Here is a 21712-nt window from a genome sequence, read left to right as displayed (position 1 = left end):
CCACTAAATGAAGATTTTATTTAATTAGACATGTCAGCATTAACAAAACTTGGACACTCAACATCAGTTTGACGGAAGGAAGAGTCTGGATTTTATATGTGTCAGTTTTATAAATAACTGTGGTTTTCCAAAAATTATTATCCTATTACTAAAATAAGCAGAATTAAAGACTGTGAAAACTGTCAAATCAGTAACATCTAGAAAATGGTATAAAAGACACGTAACAATGCAAGCTGAGGTAATAAAGATCATACCAATCAATGAAAACCCATAGAGCTGCCTGCATTTAGTCAGCTGTGCTCAACGGGAATGTGCAGAGAATGTCAACAAGAGAAGCCCAGACAGGATGTAGGGGACTCCTCCTCGCCCTGTGCCCGTGGGCACGTGAGAAGAGAGCTCAGCGGCATGGGGCTCTCGTCCTTTCAAAGACAATGCCTGAAGGTCTTCTCGCCTGACTCAGGGCATGGACTAAGAGAGGCAAAGGAGGGTGTACGGTGCGGGGGCGGGGGGGGGGGGGGAGAACAGACCGAGAGCCTGGGGCGCAGGCTCAGCATGTGCCTCACACTTACCCATCCATCCCAGCTTCCGCTTCTGCCTGACATTTTTGCACAAGTATGAAGCAATAATGAAAGCAAAAAAGAAAAAGATGCACTGTAGCAACTGTACAAATAATTCTACTTTAAATTTGTACAACAGATCCTTCTCCAGCCAACAATTTTTCTTTCTAGCATTTTGCTTGAAATTCTTAATTCTATGTCAATAAAAGCTATTTTTGGAACTGTGAAATGAAGAGGTCAATTAAGCTAAAAGGCTCTAAAAGGCCCAATATAGTCAGATTTCAAAACAGCTTCAAGCTACTTATTTGAAAATGGAAGCAGGGGATGGAATATTCATAACATATATTTGGTTCTCAGAAGTGTTTCTGCACACTTCATCACCAGAAAGGCTGTTCAGGGACCAGCTAAAGGCAGGTGTGAGGAGTTAGGATTAAAATCCTGGTCCCAAAAACGTTTACCATTGTTGGAGGCGGTGACAGGCAGATGGGAGTTCATTATACTGGTCCCAGGGTTCTCAAGGTGCAACCCCAGACCAGCAGCTTCGGCATCATCTGAAACTTGTTAGAAATGCAAATTCATCCCAGACCTACTGAATCGGATATTTTGGGGGTGGAGCCTAGCAATCTGGGTTTTTAACAAAGCCAGGTGATTCTGATGCTCAACCAAGTTTGAGAAACCCTCTACCAGTTTACTTTTGTGTATGTTTGAGAATTTCATATTTAAAAAGTATTTTCAGGAAATCCTAGTTCCAACTGCTTATTAGCTATGGGGTCTTAGGGGAAGTTACTAAATCTCCGTATCTACATCAGAAAATGGGTAAGTAACAAGTTCTCTATCATCATCTCACGGTTATTGAAAAGTTTCAGTATATAGTGCCTGTTCAGAGCAGGAATGAAATGGTGGTCAAGGGGATCATAAAAAGTTGTGTCACTTGGACACCAGAAAACTTTAGTGCCTAAAACATACACATGCCTTTGCTGGATCACACACACATTATCTCACTAAACCCCCCCCCCCAATCTGTATGTATCATCAGCATTTCACAGATGAGGAAACTGAAGTTCAGAGGGGTTACATAAATTAGTGAAGGTCACACAGATGGTGACCGTTGGATCTCCTGGCTCCAAGCCCAGGACCCTTCCCATAACCCACTTGCAGTAAGCACGATGGAACGTCAAAGTTCTAGAATAGGAAATGCTTCCCCAATGTCTCCACTTCCCTTTGTGGGACAACTGCACAGCACTACTCCACACTGTAATGCTTCAGCCACCACTTCTCCAGGGAGGACAGAAGTCTGAGGCTTTCTGCTCAATTCTGGGCACTGAACTGCCCCGGCTCCATGATCTCACCGAGGGAGAGATAAAAGGCAGAGAGTCCTTTCATGAAAAAATACTCACTTTCAGTCTCAAGAATATTAAAAATCATACCCCAAAATACCAAATCTTCCTGAAGAACCAGGTTTGAATGCTGGGACATATATTAATGTCATTAGGTCGTATTTAATATACATTACCAATAAACAGTTCAAGGATCATCTTATGAGGAAAGGCCAACTTTACACTTAAATCGTGCATTTTTCCTCCACAGGGTCACAAATATGGTACCCCATCCAATGACTCACCCCCTTCAAACGACAACTTTCTGGTTTGAGGTGTATAAGCTATGCAATACGTAGGACTATAGACCTGCCTGTTCAATACAGTAGCCACTAGCCATATGTGGCTATTCCGGATTCAGAAATGCTATAGGCATAAAATTTCAAAGATTTAGCAGGAATAAAAGAATATACAATGCCTTGATATTTCTATAAGGATTAAATGCTGAAATAATATTTTGGCAATAACGGGTTAAAATTACATTATTAAAATTAATTATACCTATTTCTTTTTATTTTAATTTGGCTACCAAAAATTTTTAAATTACATATGTAGGTCATGCTGTATTTCTATTAAACAGTACTATTATAGACTGTATGAAACTTTAACATACAGGTAATTTTTTAAACTTCAAGGCAAAACAAAGGATAAACCACTTCCTGAAACTGTTACCTGGGGGGACAAAACAGATTTTGGAAAAAATACTAACCCACATTAGAGACCAAAACAGGTCTCGTCTTGGTCAAGTAAAGGAGGCAACCTGTGTTGTTGAGTGTTGTTCAGTGCTAAGAGGCCCCACCTTTCTCATCTTTCCTATCTTTCTCCCCCAGGAAGAGCTATCTTCTTTGCCCTACACTCTATGGGTCTCCATTACCTTTTCCACATATAGTGATGGGATGCTGGTAATAAGGTCACACAATGATTTTTTTCCAAATGTACTATAACCATAGGTGAATGGCGGACAAGAAGTGGTACCGATACCAAAAGGGTGCTGGCAAAGAGCATGAGAGAAAAGGGTTTTGACTTTGTTCACATAAGTTTGCACTTCTGTACTCAAGTAAGTACTCACATAAAATGTTAGTTAGCATTTTAGATCAAAAATAACAGAAGCACAGGAGAGTTTCAGGGCATAATACCCACAACCTATTTAGTCAAGTAGCTTTCTCTAGATGCACCCTTTTTTACTTTTGGCAATTCAATTGGATATTGGTGGCTAAACCTTTGAAGGGGAAGGGGGAAGACTGAAGAAGAATCCACAGATCCAGTCTCTCCTGAAGGGCCCTTTCTGCAACACATTCTTTGCCATTACATTCCTCAAAGAGTGACCAGGACCATGCCCAAAAGAACAAAAGGGTGGAGGGGGCATGATATTATGTCAGAGATGGAATACAATGAAAACAAAACCACTCATGATTCCCACTGGGGCAGAAGCCCTCCCCCCCCCCCCGCATTAGTGAGGGAAGCTGGAGTATAAACCTTAGCTACAACACAGCAGAGCTGTATAATAATTGAATGTGTTAGAATAACGATGCCACAATGGGCCACAGGAGCACACAGCCCATGGGGAGATGTGGGGAGAGGGTTTCAAAAGGCTTCTTGGAGGAGCTGGCATGTGAGCTGGGACTTGAAGGGCAGACAGGAATAGTCTGGCAGGGAAGCATGCCACGCACAGGAAGAGCTGTGCCAGGTATGAAAGCACCCTCAGTGAAATAGTCCGGACCCTGGTCAGGATGCATTTTGGAAGGTGCGGGAGATGAAGCCAGCAAACCAGCTCAGGGCTGGCCTCCAAGGATCAAATAAGCCATGCTTTGCCTTCTCTGCAAAGGAAAGGTAGAAAAGGGGTTTATCTGTGTTTTGTAAAGAGCAGTCTGGCAGCATGCTGGAGCCCAGCTCAGAGCAAGGAAAGAGTCACTGTGGTAAGCTGACCGGCGCAGTCTAGATAACCTTTGGAGATGAGCGGTCTGGAGGGCAGTCACTACCACTATCTCCATCTGATAGAAACCAATCTTGGCTTACAAACGTCAAGTAGGCTTAAAAGACACAGGACCCAGGCCTCATGACTGATTGTAGGGCTCCTTGCATCAGTCACTTCTGCTTCTCCCTTGGCAGTGACCACTCTCCATAGCAAAGAGATCCCAAAACAGGACAACAGCCTGGCTCCTCCCAGAGAACCTGGCGAAACCCTCAGATATCCACTGGTAAGTGACACATACTCTTGTCTGGAAAGTGAGCACTAAAAACTTCTAAAGCCTCAAAGTGTTCCTCTAAGAGAGACTTAGGACTAGCGGTATCACATTACAGGGATATTTCAAACTTCTGGAAGGTTGAGGATAAACTATAATTTCCAAGCCTTCTTGGTTCTAAAATTATACTCACAGTGATATGTCATCTGCAGGCTTGTCAGGCCTTTGTGAATCTCCTGCACAGTTCTCCCTAACTCCAAATTCTGCTGCCACTTTTATTTATTTCCAGACTGGCCAACCCATTTCACTCCCCTTACTCATTACATTGGGTGGCAATCCACTATCCCCTATTTTGTAGCTCCTACAACTCAAAACCCAGAAGATTTTGAATAAACTAAACATAGAACCTGAAACTAAAACTCCAGGGTCTTGACCTGACTCCATCACAGGTTTTTCTGGGATCAAAGCTAATAACCCTGAACCATGGAGCTTTAGCCCCAGAACAGAACTTAGAGATTATTCACTACATGCTTCTCATGCTACAGATGAGAAAACTACTGAAGGAGGGAAGGGTGATGATCAGCAGGGATTACAAGGCAGATCTGGGACCAAAAATATGTCTCTAGTCTCCAAACGGCTTTCTGTTAGACCACCCACACCACCTGCTACCAGTGACATACATAGTTCAGCTGCCCCGGACTTAGCCACTACCTGTCAAAGAGCACGCAAAGCGAACGGCAGCCTCCTCTAAACACAACAGGAACCAACGTGTCCATGTTCCTGGTTAGGGAATAAGCATTTCAGGGTTATCCTAGATCATGCTGTAAATTCATTAAAAAACAAATCTAGGGAAGAAAATAAGATGTCTCCGGACTCTTAGATATTCCATCAGTCTACAGTCCTATCTAACCTCCTGGGGAGGTGATAAAATGTGACACCCAAGGTAAGAAAGACAGTGAATTCTCTTTTGCTCATATTTCCAACTCCTTCAGGCACAGCTATCCCTCTCTTTGTCTACGCTACTCAACCACTGCTGTTCTGTCCCTTGTAAGTTGGTCTTTCTCTAAAAATTTCTAAATTTTTTAAGGGCAAGGAGTTTTTCAACCTTTCTTTTTCATCTTTATAATACCAATGCTAAGCCCAAGTAAGTATGTTCATATTTGCTCATGAATTGTATGTAAGTGTCCAGGTATGGATTTTGGAAAATCTGACTGGAAGCCAAAAATCCCTGGCTCTGCCATTTATTAAAGATGTAACTTTACCAAGTGACCTAACCTCTCTGTACTGTGTCCTCATTTGTAAAAAGAGAACCAATAATAGCACGTGCCTCCTAGAACTGTGAGAATTGAAATAATCTGTTTAACAGGCTTAAAACGGTGTCTGGCACAGAGCAAGGCACTATATAAATATTTTTGTTATTACTCCAAAAAACAAAAGAAAGCAATTTGCATTACCCTGTCACAAAAAAATGTAATCAGCCCTTCTGCCTCCCTGTTGATGAACAATATGAGAAAGCAGCACGCTGGAGCTGGGTGGGTTTTCGTGTTCTATGTGAGCAAGAATCCCAGAAAGTAGAGAGTGGCTCTGTGTTGTAATGGGTAGTGACATGGTTGTGGAAGTCCCTTCTCTGGGACAGTTTTCCATGCCTGCATGGTTAGTCAATTCACCCCGACCCTATCTAAGCATGCACTCCCCAAAGATTCCTTCCACTGACAGACCCACAAAATATGCGTGCACCTTCAGGGTGCCTCATTCATGCAAACTGTTCATATGGACGGTCAGGGGCCCTTGTGCCTTCCGTAAAGCACAGCTGGGCCTGCTTTGGACGCTAAAAATTTGAGAACAAGTTCCTTGCTGGAACTGATGATGATTTAAGTGTTGTCTGCCTAAGTGGAAAAGGATGAGTGAGATTAGCACTCACTGTGCCTAATAAATACCATGTGAGAGCCCCTCATTAGCCAGACCTGCTTGAGGAGAGGAAGGGTGTTAGTGAGTTCGGCAAATCTCAGTGCTTATAAATTTGGGTTGAATGAGAAAACAAATAAACCAAGGGGAAAACCAACAAGCAGAGTGAAGGCTTATGGCTCTGAATAAGTAAACTTTCCTGGTTTTATCACCTGGGAATATGTCACTACAGAAAGCTTATAGGAACTTTCCTTCACCACTCAATATTTTAAAAGCAAACAAAAAAAACCTACTTATCAAATATCACCAATGTCCTTAATATCATTAATTATTTCTAAAGATGTCTACAGGGATGCTGGAAAACCTGCAGGGCCAAAGGGCTTTATAAGCATAATTTAATTAACTCGATCACAGTCATCTAAAGTTTTATAGGATATACACATTCACATGATCATTGCCCATAACCTTATACTTCAGGGTTTGTGTCTTAATTCACTTCTTTGTCTATTTCTAGAGTAAACTGACTTCAGGCAGAGAGAGGTTTTCCCAGGCAATGCACCTACTTGTCTAGCCAGAAGCCTCGTCTCCTACCCGTTACTACATGGCCACAGGTGCTGCCTCTCATGTAGCCATTTAGCTAAACATGCGTTCGTTCAAAATATCAAAGTAAGAACTCAGACTCCGTTTTTACCACTTGAAGATCCCAGAAAAATAGCAAAGAAAAAAGGTGTCTCAAAAAAGAAACTTTTCGGGGAGCCTGGGTGACTCAGGGGGTTAAGTGTCCAACTCTTGATTTAGGCTTGGGTCATGATCTCAGGGTCGTGAGATCGAGCCCCTGAATCTGGCTCCATGATCAGTGGGGAGTCTGCTTGAGATTCTCTCTCCTTCTCCCCTGCTCACACTCATTGGCATGCGTGCACGCTCTCTCACAAATAAAAGTAAATCTTTAAAAAGAAATTTTTCAAAAAATATCTAATGAGTATACCTAACACATGAAAATTCAGCTCTTCTTTATCTTCACATCTTTCAACCTTCTAAATTCCCAAAATAAGATCTATACTTCAGTTCTCGGATGCCTCTTGAAAGTAACCCAATGAAAGAGCAACACAAATGCCATATACCCCAGCCATTTTGGACTCTTAGAGGCCACACCCTGTTCTCTAAATTGCTGAGAAATAACAATTTGAATAAATTATTTCCAGGAATTTAGAGTTTGGGGGCAAAAATAGGTATTCAAATGTAAGCAGGGTAACTAACCTGTAGACGTCAACAATATCCTGATTGTTCCCCTGTTAGTCATTCACAGCCCACAAAGTCATTTTTCAATGGGCTTGGCAGTGAGCCTGGATGGGCATGGAGAAGTTTCGCATGCACTGCCTCCCATGCTTACTGTCAAAATGAGGGGACAAGACCCTCCTATGAAGGTGTCTATAAGCTGAACCCTGCAGCCTCTGAAACTTCAGAACGTCCATATACGTCCTTCTCTAAAAGACACTGGCTTTACCTAGAACAGAACAAGCAGCCCCTGCTCAGGGAGACCTTAACCGTTCTCCTGGCAGAGGAGAAAGAAACATTATTGCCAAAGAAAAGCAGCAAGAGGAGACTTCTGATCCAAGTTTTACAGAACAAATACTGACTTGCATTAAGTGCTTTAAGATATATTTATAGTTACTACTAAGTGCAGTGTTAGTCATCTACAGCCCACAAAGTCATTTCTCAATGACCCTACATTGTACCAATTGCAAAGAATTGGAAACAAATTAAATAACCATCAAATCATGATACTGCTATAAAATTGAATACCATTCAGCCGTTAAGAATAATGACATAAATCAATGGTGACAAAGAAAGATGTTTTTGATATGTTCTGGGAGAAAATTAATGCAGAAATCTATAGAACATTTTCCAAACACACACACCACAATAAGTGACATTTTTATATGCACAGGAGAAAGTCTGAAAGTATACACTATATACCAGGGGCGCTTGGCTGGCTCAGTCAGAAGAGCATGCAACACCTGATCTCAGGGCCATGAGTTCAAGCCCCATGTTGGGTATAGAGATTACTTTTTAAAAATAAAAACAAAACAAAAAAGAAAGTGTATACAATAAATAATTAATTGTGGGCACTTTTGGAGTAAAGATGAGGGCACACACTATTATTTAACATAGTACTAGAAGTCCTTGCAACAGCAATCAGACAACAAAAAGGGATCAAAGGTATTCAAATCGGCAAAGAAGAAGTCAAAATGTCTCTCTTCACAGACGACATGATACTCTATATGGAAAACCCAAAAGAAGCCACTCCCAAACTATTAGAAGTTATAGAGCAATTCAGTAACGTGGCGGGATACAAAATCAATGCTCAGAAATCAGTTGCATTTCTGTACACGAATAACGAGAACGAAGAAAGAGAAATCAGGGAATCCATCCCATTTACAATAGCACCAAAAACCATACGTTACCTTGGAATTAACCAGAGACGTAAAGGACCTTTATTCTAGAAACTATAAATCACTCTTAAAAGACATTGAGGAAGACATAAAAAGATGGAAAGATATTCCATGCTCATGGATCGGAAGAATTAACATAGTTAAAATGTCCATGCTACCCAGAGCAATCTACACTTTCAATGCTATCCCGATCAAAATACCGAGAACGTTTTTCAAAGAACTGGAACAAATAGTCCTTAAATTTGTATGGAACCAGAAAAGACCCCGAATCTCCAAGGAACTGTTGAAAAGGAAAAACAAAGCTGGGGGCATCACAATGCCGGATTTCGAGCTGTACTACAAAGCTGTGATCACAAAGACAGCATGGTACTGGCACAAAAACAGACACATAGACCAATGGAACAGAATAGAGAGCCCAGAAATGGACCCTCGGCTCTTTGGGCAACTAATATTTGATAAAGCAGGAAAAAACATCCGGTGGGAAAAAGACAGTCTCTTCAATAAATGGTGCTGGGAAAATTGGACAGCTACATGCAAAAGAATGAAACTTGACCACTATCTCACACCATACACAAAAATAAACTCCAAATGGATGAAAGACCTCGATGTGAGACAGGAATCCATCAAAATTCTAGAGGAGAACATAGGCAGCAACCTCTACGACATCAGCCAAAGCAACCTTTTTCATGACACATCCCCAAAGGCAAGAGAAACAAAAGATAAAATGAATTTATGGGACTTCATCAAGATTAAAAGTTTCTCCACATCCAAGGAAACAGTCAGAAAAACTAAGAGGCAGCCCACGGAATGGGAGAATATATTTGCAAATGACACTACAGATAAAGGACTGGTATCCAAGATCTACAAAGAACTTCTCAAACTCAATACACGAGAAACAAACAAACAAATCAAAAAATGGGCAGAAGATATGAACAGACACTTTTCCAATGAAGACATACAAATGGCTAACAGACACATGAAAAAATGTTCAAAATCATTAGCCATCAAGGAAATTCAAATCAAAACCACACTGAGATACCACCTTACGCCAGTTAGAATGGCAAAAATAGACAAGGCAAGAAACAACAATTGTTGGAGAGGATATGGAGAAAGGGGATCCCTCCTACATTGTTGGTGGGAATGCAAGTTGGTACAGCCACTCTGGAAAACCGTGTGGAGGTCCCTTAAAAAGTTAAAAATTGAGCTACCCTATGATCCAGCCATTGCACTACTGGGTGTTTACCCCAAAGATACAGACGTAGTGAAGAGAAGGGCCATATGCACCCCAATGTTCATAGCAGCAATGTCCACAATAGCTAAATCGTGGAAGGAGCCGAGATGCCCTGCAACAGATGACTGGATTAAGAAGTTGTGGTCCATATATACAATGGAATATTACTCAGCAATCAGAAAGAATGAGTTCTCAACATTTGCTACAACATGGACAGCACTGGAGGAGATAATGCTTAGTGAAATAAGTCAAGCAGAGAAAGACAACTATCATATGATTTCTCTCATCTATGGAACATAAGAACTAGAATGATCAGTAGGGGAAGAAAGGGATAAAGAAAGGGGGGGTAATCAGAAGGGGGAATGAAACATGAGAGACTATGGACTATGAGAAACAAACTGAGGGCTACAGAGGGGAGGGGGGTGGGGGAATGGGATAGACCGGTGATGGGTAGTAAGGAGGGCACATATTGCATGGTGCACTGGGTGTTATACACAACTAATAAATCATCGAGCCTTACATCGAAAACCGGGGATGTACTGTATGGTGACTAACATAATATAATAAAAAATCATTATTAATAAAAAAAAAAAAAAAAGATGAGGGCACATTATTTTTCCCTATTTCTACACTAGATTTATTACACATATTACTTTTATGCCTTCTAAACCATGTAACATTTTCCCCAAGGACTGATTGTGTACATAACTAAAATCAGCAAAACTTGATTTTAAAATGTTACCTCTTGAATAAAGTAAGTTACTTACATTTAAATGTTACACATGTACTCTCACCAAGTACCAGGGCTACTGACAACAATAAGGAACAGCACTACAACAAATAGATCTCATGACTGTGCTGGCATACTTTTAAAAAATATCTTGGACAAAAAGCTGTATTCCAAGCAGTTTATTGAATTCTCATTTGCCGTGAGCAGTGATAATCACAAGAAGATCTGCCCTGGACAGAGGCCCTGCTGAAATATCCTTGCTTCTCTTATCCGTTATTAACTCTTTTTTATCTTGCTTCCCCCATTGGAAGAAGAGAAACACTATCAGATAAGAAAATGCTTGGGGCACCTGGGTGGCTCAGTCGTTAAGCGTCTGCCTTCAGCTCAGGGCGTGATCCCGGCGTTCTGGGATCGAGCCCCACATCAGGCTCCTCTGCTGGGAGCCTGCTTCTTCCTCTCCCACTCCCCTTGCTTGTGTTCCCTCTCTCGCTGGCTGTCTATCTCTGTCAAATAAAAAAATAAAATCTTTATAAAAAAAAAAAAAAAAAAGAAAATGCTTGTCGTTGGGTCACTGCTGCCTCCCCCCTTCTCGCACACCTGCCCCTGCAGATGCTCGGAGCCCGAGCTCTCCACGCTGCCAGCAGGTTCTGGACCCACTGGGTGCAGCTGCAGCCAACACAGCCTCATCCAGGAGAGTGGAAAAAAGAACTCCCCGTGGACCTGCCTGGGGTGAGACTGACCGAAACAAATAACTGCGACATGAGCAGCTGATGTTTGGAGCACTAGAAAGAGAAGGAAGTTTTCATTATTTTTTTCTTAAGTAATCTCTACGCCCAACATGGGGCTCGAATTCATGACCCCAAGATCAAGAGTCACATGTTCTATAAACAGAGCAACAAGGTGCCCTGAGAAGGAAATATTTTAAAAGTCACTTGTATGATTAAAAAAAAAAAAAAAAGCACACAGCATCTTTCTATAGTGTATTTAAGCCTCTGGATAAATATTTCTACACATCTGGAGAAACACTGACAAAAGACTTTTAAGAATATTCACAAGGGAACCCAAACCACACAACTTCCTCCAAGAAATCCTAAGTTACATCAGCTAGGAGCTTTAACCAGTTAAATCTACACAGCATGAAGGGGCTCAAGCAATGGATAAATGAATTATTGTGCTAGGAGAAAAGAATCCAAGATAATGAGTAACATCTCTACCCAGTATACCAGGGGGAAGAAAACAAAATCACTCAGAAAAAATCCCTGTGAAAAAATCCATCATATTTACAAACTTTCTCAGTTCACAGTTAGCAATATCATTTTGAAGGCAAAACAACGTAAGGCAGTCTCACGTGTCACCGAGGAAAACAATTTAATTCAAATCCAACCCATTATAGGGAAATTTAAGTTCAGATTATTAAAGGGACTAATTGAAAATTAAGTTAGTTAACCAAACACTTTGTAACAGCAACTGAACCTCTATGTTTAAAAAAAAAAATCACTATATAAAATCACTAAATACTAGTTTAACAATCCCTTTAACAGATCATCTGAAAGGCTCAATTGTCCTCTCTGCAGCGCATGTTGGTGGTTTTTTGCAGTTTGCTTAAAAAATTATGTGCCTTTATTGTACTAAAGAAATTCCGAGAGAGAAGCACAACCTACTCATTGATGATAACAACACAACCATTTTTCACATTCCTCCCTTAAAAGCCTACCAGACCCCTTTGAATTTATCCCAACTGCTCTGAGCTTCGCTAATGACAAGAAAGGAAACGTTTCTATCAGTTGGTTCAAAGTTTAGGTTATTTCTTACTTTGTTCAAGGCTAACCTATTAAAATGAGTGAGTGAGAACACATGTAACTTCAACAGTCATGTTAGTTAAAACCCCCCAATGTCATCTGAATTTTCACAATAACATAAATACATCATGTGAAAATGTTTTCATCTTGCAAAGGACTTCTTTGCCAACCCCACAGAAAGCGACTGCAACGTGCCTCCCTGGGCGTATGTTTGGCAACACTGCAGCTAGGTGGGACATAATTTTGAACAATACAAAGTTGTTCTAGACAAAGCAGCCTCCTGAAAACCACCTTCATCCACAAAATGTCAACATATCTTTCCTCCCAAAGAAAAATCAAAGTGGAACCAAAGTGAATCCACAGGAGAAGAAAGGAGAGTTCACGAGACACAGGCAGAGCAAGTTTTAAAACCAGAGTGCCAGGAGGTGCTAAGCACGCACACACAGTAAAAGTACTCCGTGGAGAAGACCACAGAAAGGCTGCGGGCGACCGCTCTCACCAGCACTGGCCCGGGGCCTTCTGCTTCCACTTCACCCTGAGCTGCATCCTTGCGTCGCAGGGGGGATTCAATCACCAGCTCCTTTTTGACACTTCTACTACTTGTCCTGCATTTATCAGCCTGCATTCTCGGCTGAAAACGCAGTCAGAAAGTCTGCAACTGGGACAGCTGCGAGTCCCCGGCTGTGCAAGGCACAAGCATGCCACTGGCCCGAGCAAGGAGAGGAAGCCGGCTTCCCAAGCACAAGTGGTCAGCCCGCCGGCTGGGTCCGCGGAGCCGGTAGGGTGGGAGGGCATGCCAGCGAGGGCCAGCCTCCAGGGGTGTTACTACTGCTCGGAGAATGGGAGGTTCCCACACGCCGGCCAAAGGAAAACAAACCCGAACTGTACAATACACAGTGTACTGTCTCTCTGATAAAGACCAGCCTCATTGTGTCTGTTCCACACGGCGTGGGCCAAATGGAGCCGAATCAAAATAGCACAGTGTTTAAAAGAAAATCAGTCACAGTTAGATTCTTTCATGATTACTTCAAATCTGAAGGTCTTGGAGCTGAGGAGACAGCTAGGTTGTCCGCGTGTTCTAAAATCCTGTACTTTCTGGATGCTTTCCTTCATGTTATGGCTAAACACCGAATGCTCGGCTGGTGGTCAAAAGAGGGAAGGGCCAAGAGTGAGGGGTCCCACAGCCTGCACTTCATGGGTGCAGGTGTAAGGAAAGAGTCCCTCCCTGCATGGCAGACCTCAGCACACGGAACTTGATTTATCTACTATTTTATGCGAGAAAGACAAGGTCATCAAACAGTTTCAGGGATGCTACCTATCATGGTAAACACTTTAATTGAACAGAGTATTACTTTAAATCCATCAACAAGTGTGTCAGTAATGAGCCCAAGACGAGATACTGAAAGGATCACAGTAAAAATATAAGGCAGTGTCTCTCTCTTCTGTCACTCAAACACCAGGAATCCTGGGTGTGAATATTAATTGTGTAATAAGTCACAAGAGTTCAACTAGGCCATTAAAAAAATTAATTTCTACAGTAATTTTTTTTAAACTACTCCATTTCTCAACCTTGAGTAATCTTTCAGGGTAAATATAAACTCACTTGCCAAATCGAGGTTCTAAAACAATATGATATATGAATTTTAAAAACCTATCTTCATAAAGTTACAAGAGCACCAAAAAAAAAAGAAAAAAAACCCAGAGCCTCAGTTACATACATATAGAGTTGAAGTAGCAGTTACATCAAAACTTAAGAATTATCCTATAAATCAGAGGAGGCAAGAAAGTCTGAAACCACACACTAAACAGACAGACTGAGCCTAAGTACAGCATAACCAACAATTTGAACAACTTCTTGAAATGGCTTGAGAAGTTCTAAGTAGCCCAATTCTTCCGCAATTCCCCATTTTCATTAAGTCACCAGCAGGTCAGGACTTTGAGAGAAATGCTATCCTATTTGGTCAAAATTACTTACATTCTGTAAGTAATGAAAAGGAATTTAAAAGGTTATTTGTTGTATGAGCACTACAAGCAACCAGCATGGACAATTTACGTAATCTTTGTAACAACCAAGGAGGTAACGTGGTTATCCCCATTTTACAGATGCAGAAACTGAGGCCCAGAAGGGTTACACATGTGCAGAAGGTAACACAGTGAGCAGTGACAATATGGATCCAGTGTACACACTCTTCACCATGATACTATGCACCAGTTGTCTATTCTAGTTATGCCAACTGCTAAAAAACAAAATATGTAAAAGCTGCTGATCAGCAACTAAAGGTAAAGGCAGTGTCTGGGTTTAATTAAGGTAATTTAGTGAAGAGGTAGAAAGGGTAAAAATGGCATAGCACAGTGCCAGGTACATAGTAGGTATTCATTTAAAGGGGAACTACTGTTACTGTTGTTGTTATTCCCAGCTGAAGAAACTGGCCCTTATCTTAAATTCTGGACGTCAGCTGTGTGATCTAAAATGATTATTCCACCAACCATCTTGTGACAAGGCATCACAAAATGCTTCAGCAATTTCAAATCAACTGGTCTTTCCGGTTCACTGCTTGATTATGATAGCTGCCTTCGAACAGGGATCTTGAACCCCTGCGTTCATGCCACAAACCAGGCATCTTCTTCTTAAAGTTTTCCTATATTTTTCAAAATTTTAGTAACGAGTTGATACTTCTTTTGTAATCAAGGAAAAAACTTTAAATTGGCTCTGAGCTTCCAGGTAGCCAGGAGAGAGGTTAGGTTCTCTGATTCATATCACCAAAAGGAGAAAACATACCAAGCTATAAGGCAAGAAAAAAAATTTTTTTAATTTCCCACAGAGAGATTTGCCTAAAAAGGGACTGATTCATGAACTAGGTTCTCAACACGTTTACAGGAAATGCAGCAGCAAAGTTCACATTGCTTTCTCACCACCATCTGAAAGCATTTAATCCTGGATAAAGGAAAGCAATTCTGAGAGCAAGATGGCCATGTAATTTCTCACCTCCGAAGGGTCGGACTCATGAGGGAAGGAAATTCTCAGGACGTACAGGAATGGAGATACCATTGCCAGCTTTCCTGCTACATATCTTCTCAGGCAATGTCAAGTGCTCTGGTTCTGCTCTGGTCATTTAGGACGACCAACACTTCAGAAGTCGGCCGGTCTAGGGGAGTCCCATGGAACAGTATTCAACTCCAGAACCTAAACCTCCAAGCAGGATGTGCTTTCTCTAAAGGGTTCGTGAGACCGATGTCTGAGGACATGAGAGTGCCATCTGGTCAGAGCAGTCACAGGAGGAAATGCCATCTTAGAATGATGGGAAGTAAGTGGCCAAGGATTCCTTTGTAACATTTCAAAGAACAAGGTTTTTCCTGGACCTCTGGATTCAAGTCCACCAACATTTACTGAGCTCCTACTATGTAGCAACTTCAAGTTTTTTCACACATTAACTTGTTCAACTCTTACAATAACAAAAACATCTACTAACATGTATTAAAGGTATATAGAATTTTACTGTTTAAACAGAAAGGAGTAAACCCTGTGAGGAAGAAGGATGGAATGAATGCTTCTGTATATGAGTTTCAATTCTCAGATTTTAATATTCACACAAATTGTTTGTACTGGTTGGGTACACAAAACCATGAAATCCATATAGAAAATTTATGGAATTTTCCAAGGGCAATTTTTTACTGTAAGGAAGGCTAACTTTAGACTCTATAGCCCCCACCCTCCCCCTTCCACTAGAAGATGAAGTTCCGGGGGCGCCTGGGTGGCACAGCGGTTAAGCGTCTGCCTTCGGCTCAGGGCGTGATCCCGGCGTTATGGGATCGAGCCCCACATCAGGCTCTTCTGCTATGAGCCTGCTTCTTCCTCTCCCACTCCCCCTGCTTGTGTTCCCTCTCTCGCTGGCTGTCTCTATCTCTGTCAAATAAATAAATAAAATCTTTAAAAAAAAAAGAAGATGAAGTTCCACCACATTCTGAAAAGCAAGGAGCTTAAGGCCCTCTGACCCAGGACTCCTACCCATGCCTTAAGACCCAGTATAAATGCCATCTTGATGCTCCTAGCCAGGACTGATTAGCTCCTCTTCTGTTAACCCTCTGGGCATTCCTTTTATTTACCTGTATTTTAGAGCTTTTCACAGTCCACCTTTTACTAAGTCTGTATGTGTCACGCTCTTCGATGAGACTATAAAGTCACGCGGGCAGGAACTATATCTTAACCACCTTTGCATCTCCAGTGCCTTAAGGACTGCAAGCCCCCAAAACACGTTTGCTGAATTTAATGCTTATGTCAGTTCTATGTCACTGGTTATCTGTATCTCTAAAGTAAAATTTAGTAGTTGTAGAAATATGCAAACATTTTCATTTGTTAATGGCCCAAACTAAGGCAGAAGCATTCAACTCTTCATAAACTGAAATCCAATGGACCATTTACTAATAATTAAAATGTCCCTTTCTCCCAGCTGAGAAAATGGCATCCTGCAAAACTTGCTAGACATTTTTCAGACAAAAGTATACTTGGAAACAGTACAACTGAACCTTTAAGGAGTGTAAATAAAATTGTTTTTAGCAATGAATTATATAAAATTTAAAACTGCATTTTGCTGCAGCTAAAAATTATATAAGGAATAACCCATACAAGGAACACATATCAATTACCTCAACAAAATTTTTCACTCTCTTGCCATATCAGAAGGGTATTTAAAACATAACAATTAACTTTAAAGGCAAATATATATATAATACATATATATATATTTGTATTATATGTACATTAAATATGTTATATATATTTGTATATATATTAGTGCAGAGGCTTTAAATTTTTTATATATATGCCTTTAAAGTATATGTAAAGTATATTTAAATAAAATATATACATGTAGACATACACACAATTTGAGGTAGAGACTTAAATATATATTAAATATATGTATCTAAATATTAAATAACTGTATATACATATGTACATATATATACACATACACACACCCGTGTGTGTGCGTGTGTGTCTACTCCAAAGTAATCATCTCTTTTCTCTTGGTCGGGGAAAATGTGAAACAGTAGTACAAATTATTAAGAAAAATTGCAAAAAGGAGCAAATGACTAAAGATTTTCCACAGTGTATTGTTATTAGTCAGCTTGCTAGCCAAAGAAAAGAAAAGGTGTCAGGAAAATGATCTGGCCTTCTGAGAAAAACAAAAATATAGAACACAGAAGGCACAAGAAGCAGAAAAACAGAACAGAAGAGGACACAAATGCAGGGAGCAAAGTGATAAAGAGTTTCGGTAGAGGAGGGATATAGTGACAAAAGAGAAATAGATGTGGGGCAGGCAGAGGTGGGAGAGGAAAGGGTTTTCTGCATCAGACCGTTGAGGCCTCTTAGAAGAATTAATATCCAAAAAACAAACAAACAAACAAAACAAAACCTCATATAAAGTCTGATGCTCACCTCAATTTCTCTTGTCATCAGAGATTTAATCGAATGATCACAGAAATGGAATATGCATTATCAACCAACCCAGTGGTTCAGAGCCTGGAATCCAAGGCTCAACTTGGTGGGGGGAAGTGGTCTGTGAACGCTCTAAAATTACATTCAAAATTCTGTGTGTGTTTGTGATTTTTTCTGAGGAGAGGCCCCTAGAGCTTATCTAGCACTCAGAGACGGAGCCAAAGGAAGATCATCCGCTCACAGAATAAGGATACAGGTCCAGAGAAATGAGCTAGAGAGCCAAGCAAAGTTTGGAGACACAAAGCTCTTCACTTCAGCAGGTTCAAATTCTATTTAAGTAGAGACAACAGCAATTTAAACACCAGGCACCAGTTAAATAAACAAGCCATGCGATGGCAATCAGCAGTGTCAACACCTGCAGCCCACTCATCTGTCGAGTGATGGCCAAGTCAGCAAACAGGTCATTCTGTGAAACGTAATGCCAGATGCACAAGCCAAGGCCAGGAAAGTATATCTCCAAAACAGAGCAAATAAGATAACCAATACAAATTATGGTTTTTGAGAACTTTTAATGACATTGAAAAAATGCCCACAATAACATGCACATACAAGATTGAAAAAAATACATGACTGCTGATCAACTCTGATATGAGAGGCTATTAATTTTTTTTCTCTAAAATCTTACTTTCCAAATTTTCTCCAAAAGCACTTATTATTTCTATATTCAGGGGAAAAAACGAATACTCTGTATTGCAAAAAAATGGTATACGAAAAGCTCACATCAAGGTTTTAGCCCCCCCTATATGACTCAACAGCTATGTAATAATAGAAAAGTCACTGCACCTCTCTGGGTCCCACAAACTTCACCTATAAAATGAAGGATGTACACTAAAAAGTCTTTCCAGCTCTACGTGTCTATATGAACTATTAAAACTTCCCTTATTGATGAGATTTGGGGGAAAACAAACCACCCCAATGGAATGATGAACATTTTAAAATCACATTTCCCCACTACACACAAAAGAAAAACAAAAGACCCAACAGTGGATCTATTTCTAAATGTGTCAGATCCTCAATGGAAGATGTCCTGCACGTGGAGGGTCCTCCTCTGGTGGAGCAGAGCTGAGAGGCTGACAGATGACAGGGACTACGGGATGTTCTATGGGTGAGGAGGAGGAGCAGGGGGAGGCCACTGCCCCCTACACAGCTCTGGGCTCAGTTCACAGTGCTGGGACAGCAGGGCACAGGCCCTGAAGAAGGCTCTGTTTTCAGATGAGGCAGTTAAGATGGGAGAGTCCAGGGGCGCCTGGGTGGCACAGCGGTTAAAGCGTCTGCCTTCGGCTCAGGGCGTGATCCCGGCGTTATGGGATCGAGCCCCACATCAGGCTCCTCTGCTATGAGCCTGTTTCTTCCTCTCCCACTCCCCCTGCTTGTGTTCCCTCTCTCGCTGGCTGTCTCTCTCTCTGTCAAATAAATAAATACAATCTTTAAAAAGAAAAAAAAAAAAGATGGGAGAGTCCTTGCATTTCTAGAGACTGCTCTCTGGTACTGGCTGTGTGAACTCAGCACAGGGACTTCACCACCCCGGGGGCCCCAGGTCCCTCCTCTGGAAAACAGGGACCAAAATGTCCACCATTACATTCTAACTGGATTCTGTGCATTCCCAAGACCCAAGTGGATCATGGATGTGTCCCACTGTGTGTGGAACACGAACTGCATGCAGCCACAAATGTTCAAGAAGCTTCTCCGTGAAGACAGCCCCACTGCCATCAATGACATTCCCTCTCCCCGCTTCTGTTTCTCCACAGCCTCCATCACCATCTGGCATTCTGTATTCTACTTTCCTTATTTGTCAAATCCCAATTTAAAAAAAAAAAGAAGAAGAAGAAGATGCTCTGTGAGGGCAAAGAATTTTGTCTATTTTGTTCACTGCTCTATTCCCAGGTCCTAAAACAGGGTAGATGCTCAAAAAATACTTCTTGGACAAATTTACTGAAGAGTTAGGATCCCCGCAGTCTGGATAGAGAGCTTTAACGCTCTGCACACCAATAGTTTTTCTGTAAACTGTCAATTTACTTTAAACACAATAATGATAATTCAGCCAACAGTGTCAATGATTTGTTTTAGAGGTGGAAATTTACAAAGCAAAGGAAAACATAATGTCCCTGATTTTTCTCAGGAAACGAAACTCCCAGCCTGAGTTACCAACGCCCCGCCAGCTCACGGTCCACCCTGACAAGGCCATCCCAGCACATATGATCTCCCCCTGTCAGCTTTAAGCACTGCAGCAAGGACGGGGCTATGTGGTGTGTACACAGTAGGCAATCCATAAATGTTTGCTTAGAGAATAAATGATGAAACTGCTTCACTTTGGTTTGATTCATCACAGACCCACGCCTCACAGGAGTTGAAATGAAGGACTTTCTAACTTTCCTCACTACGTGACAAGGGTTGAAGTTAAGGGCTAGGAAATATATGCATGGTGAGAAAAACCACCAAAAGATTTTTTTTAAGCACTAAAGTTTTTCTTTCCAAATAAAATGCCTCCATTCCATTGTAAACGGAAGACAAAATGTCCATTCCTTCACTTCTCCCCGTATCTACCTCCCAAAGCAACCTAATGAAAACCACAAATAACCACCCTCCAAGTTTATCAGTTCTGTAAAATCTTTGTGTATGTTAACATTACTTAAAGCATGTTCCTTCAGTGTTGATAAGGTACAAAACTGGTGGACCCCCCTGACTTACAGATGATGGAGATGGGACAAGTTGGCAGGGCGCACAGGGCTGATGACTCCCAGAAGTCACAGTTCTTGGCCATCAGCTACCTACCCTAGGGGCAGGAGAGAGGACTGACCTCCAGGCAAAAGCTGGACACTTACTTTGGCAAAAAGGAAAACAGCCCCAGGCTGCAAGGGGAAAGTCCACCAGGCGGAAACTTGGCAAAGTGAGTTGAGGAGTACCCCTAGGACTTCGGGCTTAATTTAACTTGCATTTAAAAGACAATGACCATTTACAATCATTCCAGTTCCCTAACAATAATTGGAAAGTCCCCGCTTTTAAAAAGCAGTAGATTATGTCCCCTCCATAAGATAAACTCATCAGCAGCAAAGATGATGTATCCCTTCTCATCCTGCCACCTAAAAGATGGTCTTCCACTTCTTCCAAACTCATTGTGACGGATTTCCTATGCGAAATTGAGACGGCCAAGGAATAGGAAACAAAGCCAGTTTTAGGGGGCTCAAACGTTATTCCTGGACGACACATCCTGACAAGTCAAACTTTCCCCCATGAGTGCTTGTAAAAATATGGAACTCATCTAAATGAATTTCTTCGTAGATATGTGACAAATAAAGGGACCAGAGCAAGACACACAAACACAGTGTGTGGGGAGGGCCAATGCCAAGGAAGGTACCAAAGCCTCCCTCCTCTGTATTGCCAAATCAAAACACACACATGACATAACTTGTAACCAATGGTGGTGGTGGTGGTGACAGTGACGGTCATGGAGCTGTAGCCACCTTTGGTCCTTTACTGAGGTTGTTGAAGAGTCCTATTACTTCTGTTACATTTCTGAAGTTTTATACACGCAACACAATGGGCTTCAGCTGTCCCCTCTCAAACAAAGGGAAAAATTCTTCCAGGAAAAGTTATGGTTAGAAGGAAGAAGGTGATGTTTCATCAAGCTCTGAAAACTGGAACACCAGCGGCTGTGAATATTCCAGTGCCCCTCCACAAAGAGGGGCAAGGTCTTAAAGCCCCTCTGTTGATTCAAAACTAGAAGGTAAAATAAACACGAAACTAACAAGGTTTCCAATGAGCACCTAGGAGCCCTCCAGGCACACACGTCCATTTACGATTTGCCAAGACCTAAATCTATAAGTCAATACTTACTTATTATTATTATTTGGTAACTGTCACACAAGAACTTCAACACAGAAAGGAGGAGGAAAGGGAAGAGCATGAGTGGCTTGGGGGACTGCAGAGGTGGGCAAGGAAAACATTGCTTGAGTCCCTACTACGTGCTCGGCCCTTGACATA

At 41.5% G+C, this 21712-nt stretch overlaps 1 protein-coding gene across 26 annotated transcripts in view; it reads right to left on the bottom strand.

Annotated features, from left to right (window-relative positions):
* DOCK9 (dedicator of cytokinesis 9) overlaps window positions 1-21712 on the bottom strand; it is a 278727-nt gene that overhangs the window by 165205 nt on the left and 91810 nt on the right. For 3 of the 26 annotated variants that reach the window (XM_026493526.4, XM_048215687.2, XM_048215681.2), the window contains exon 1: window positions 12734-13141. The exons of 14 other annotated variants lie outside the window; for them this stretch is intronic. In XM_026493526.4, the coding sequence (XP_026349311.3) occupies window positions 12734-12859 (126 nt within the window). In that variant the 5' untranslated portion in view covers window positions 12860-13141. Of the gene's footprint in view, window positions 1-12733; window positions 13146-21712 lie in introns of those variants that run through there. 9 more of the 26 variants (XM_026493521.4, XM_026493518.4, XM_048215690.2 and 6 more) reach the window with 7 other exon arrangements.

Source organism: Ursus arctos, unplaced genomic scaffold (assembly GCF_023065955.2).
Source record: "Ursus arctos isolate Adak ecotype North America unplaced genomic scaffold, UrsArc2.0 scaffold_10, whole genome shotgun sequence".
NCBI lineage: Eukaryota > Metazoa > Chordata > Mammalia > Carnivora > Ursidae > Ursus > Ursus arctos.
The sequence above is the reverse complement of the archived record's forward strand: the minus strand, read 5'-3'. Positions and strand labels throughout refer to the sequence as shown.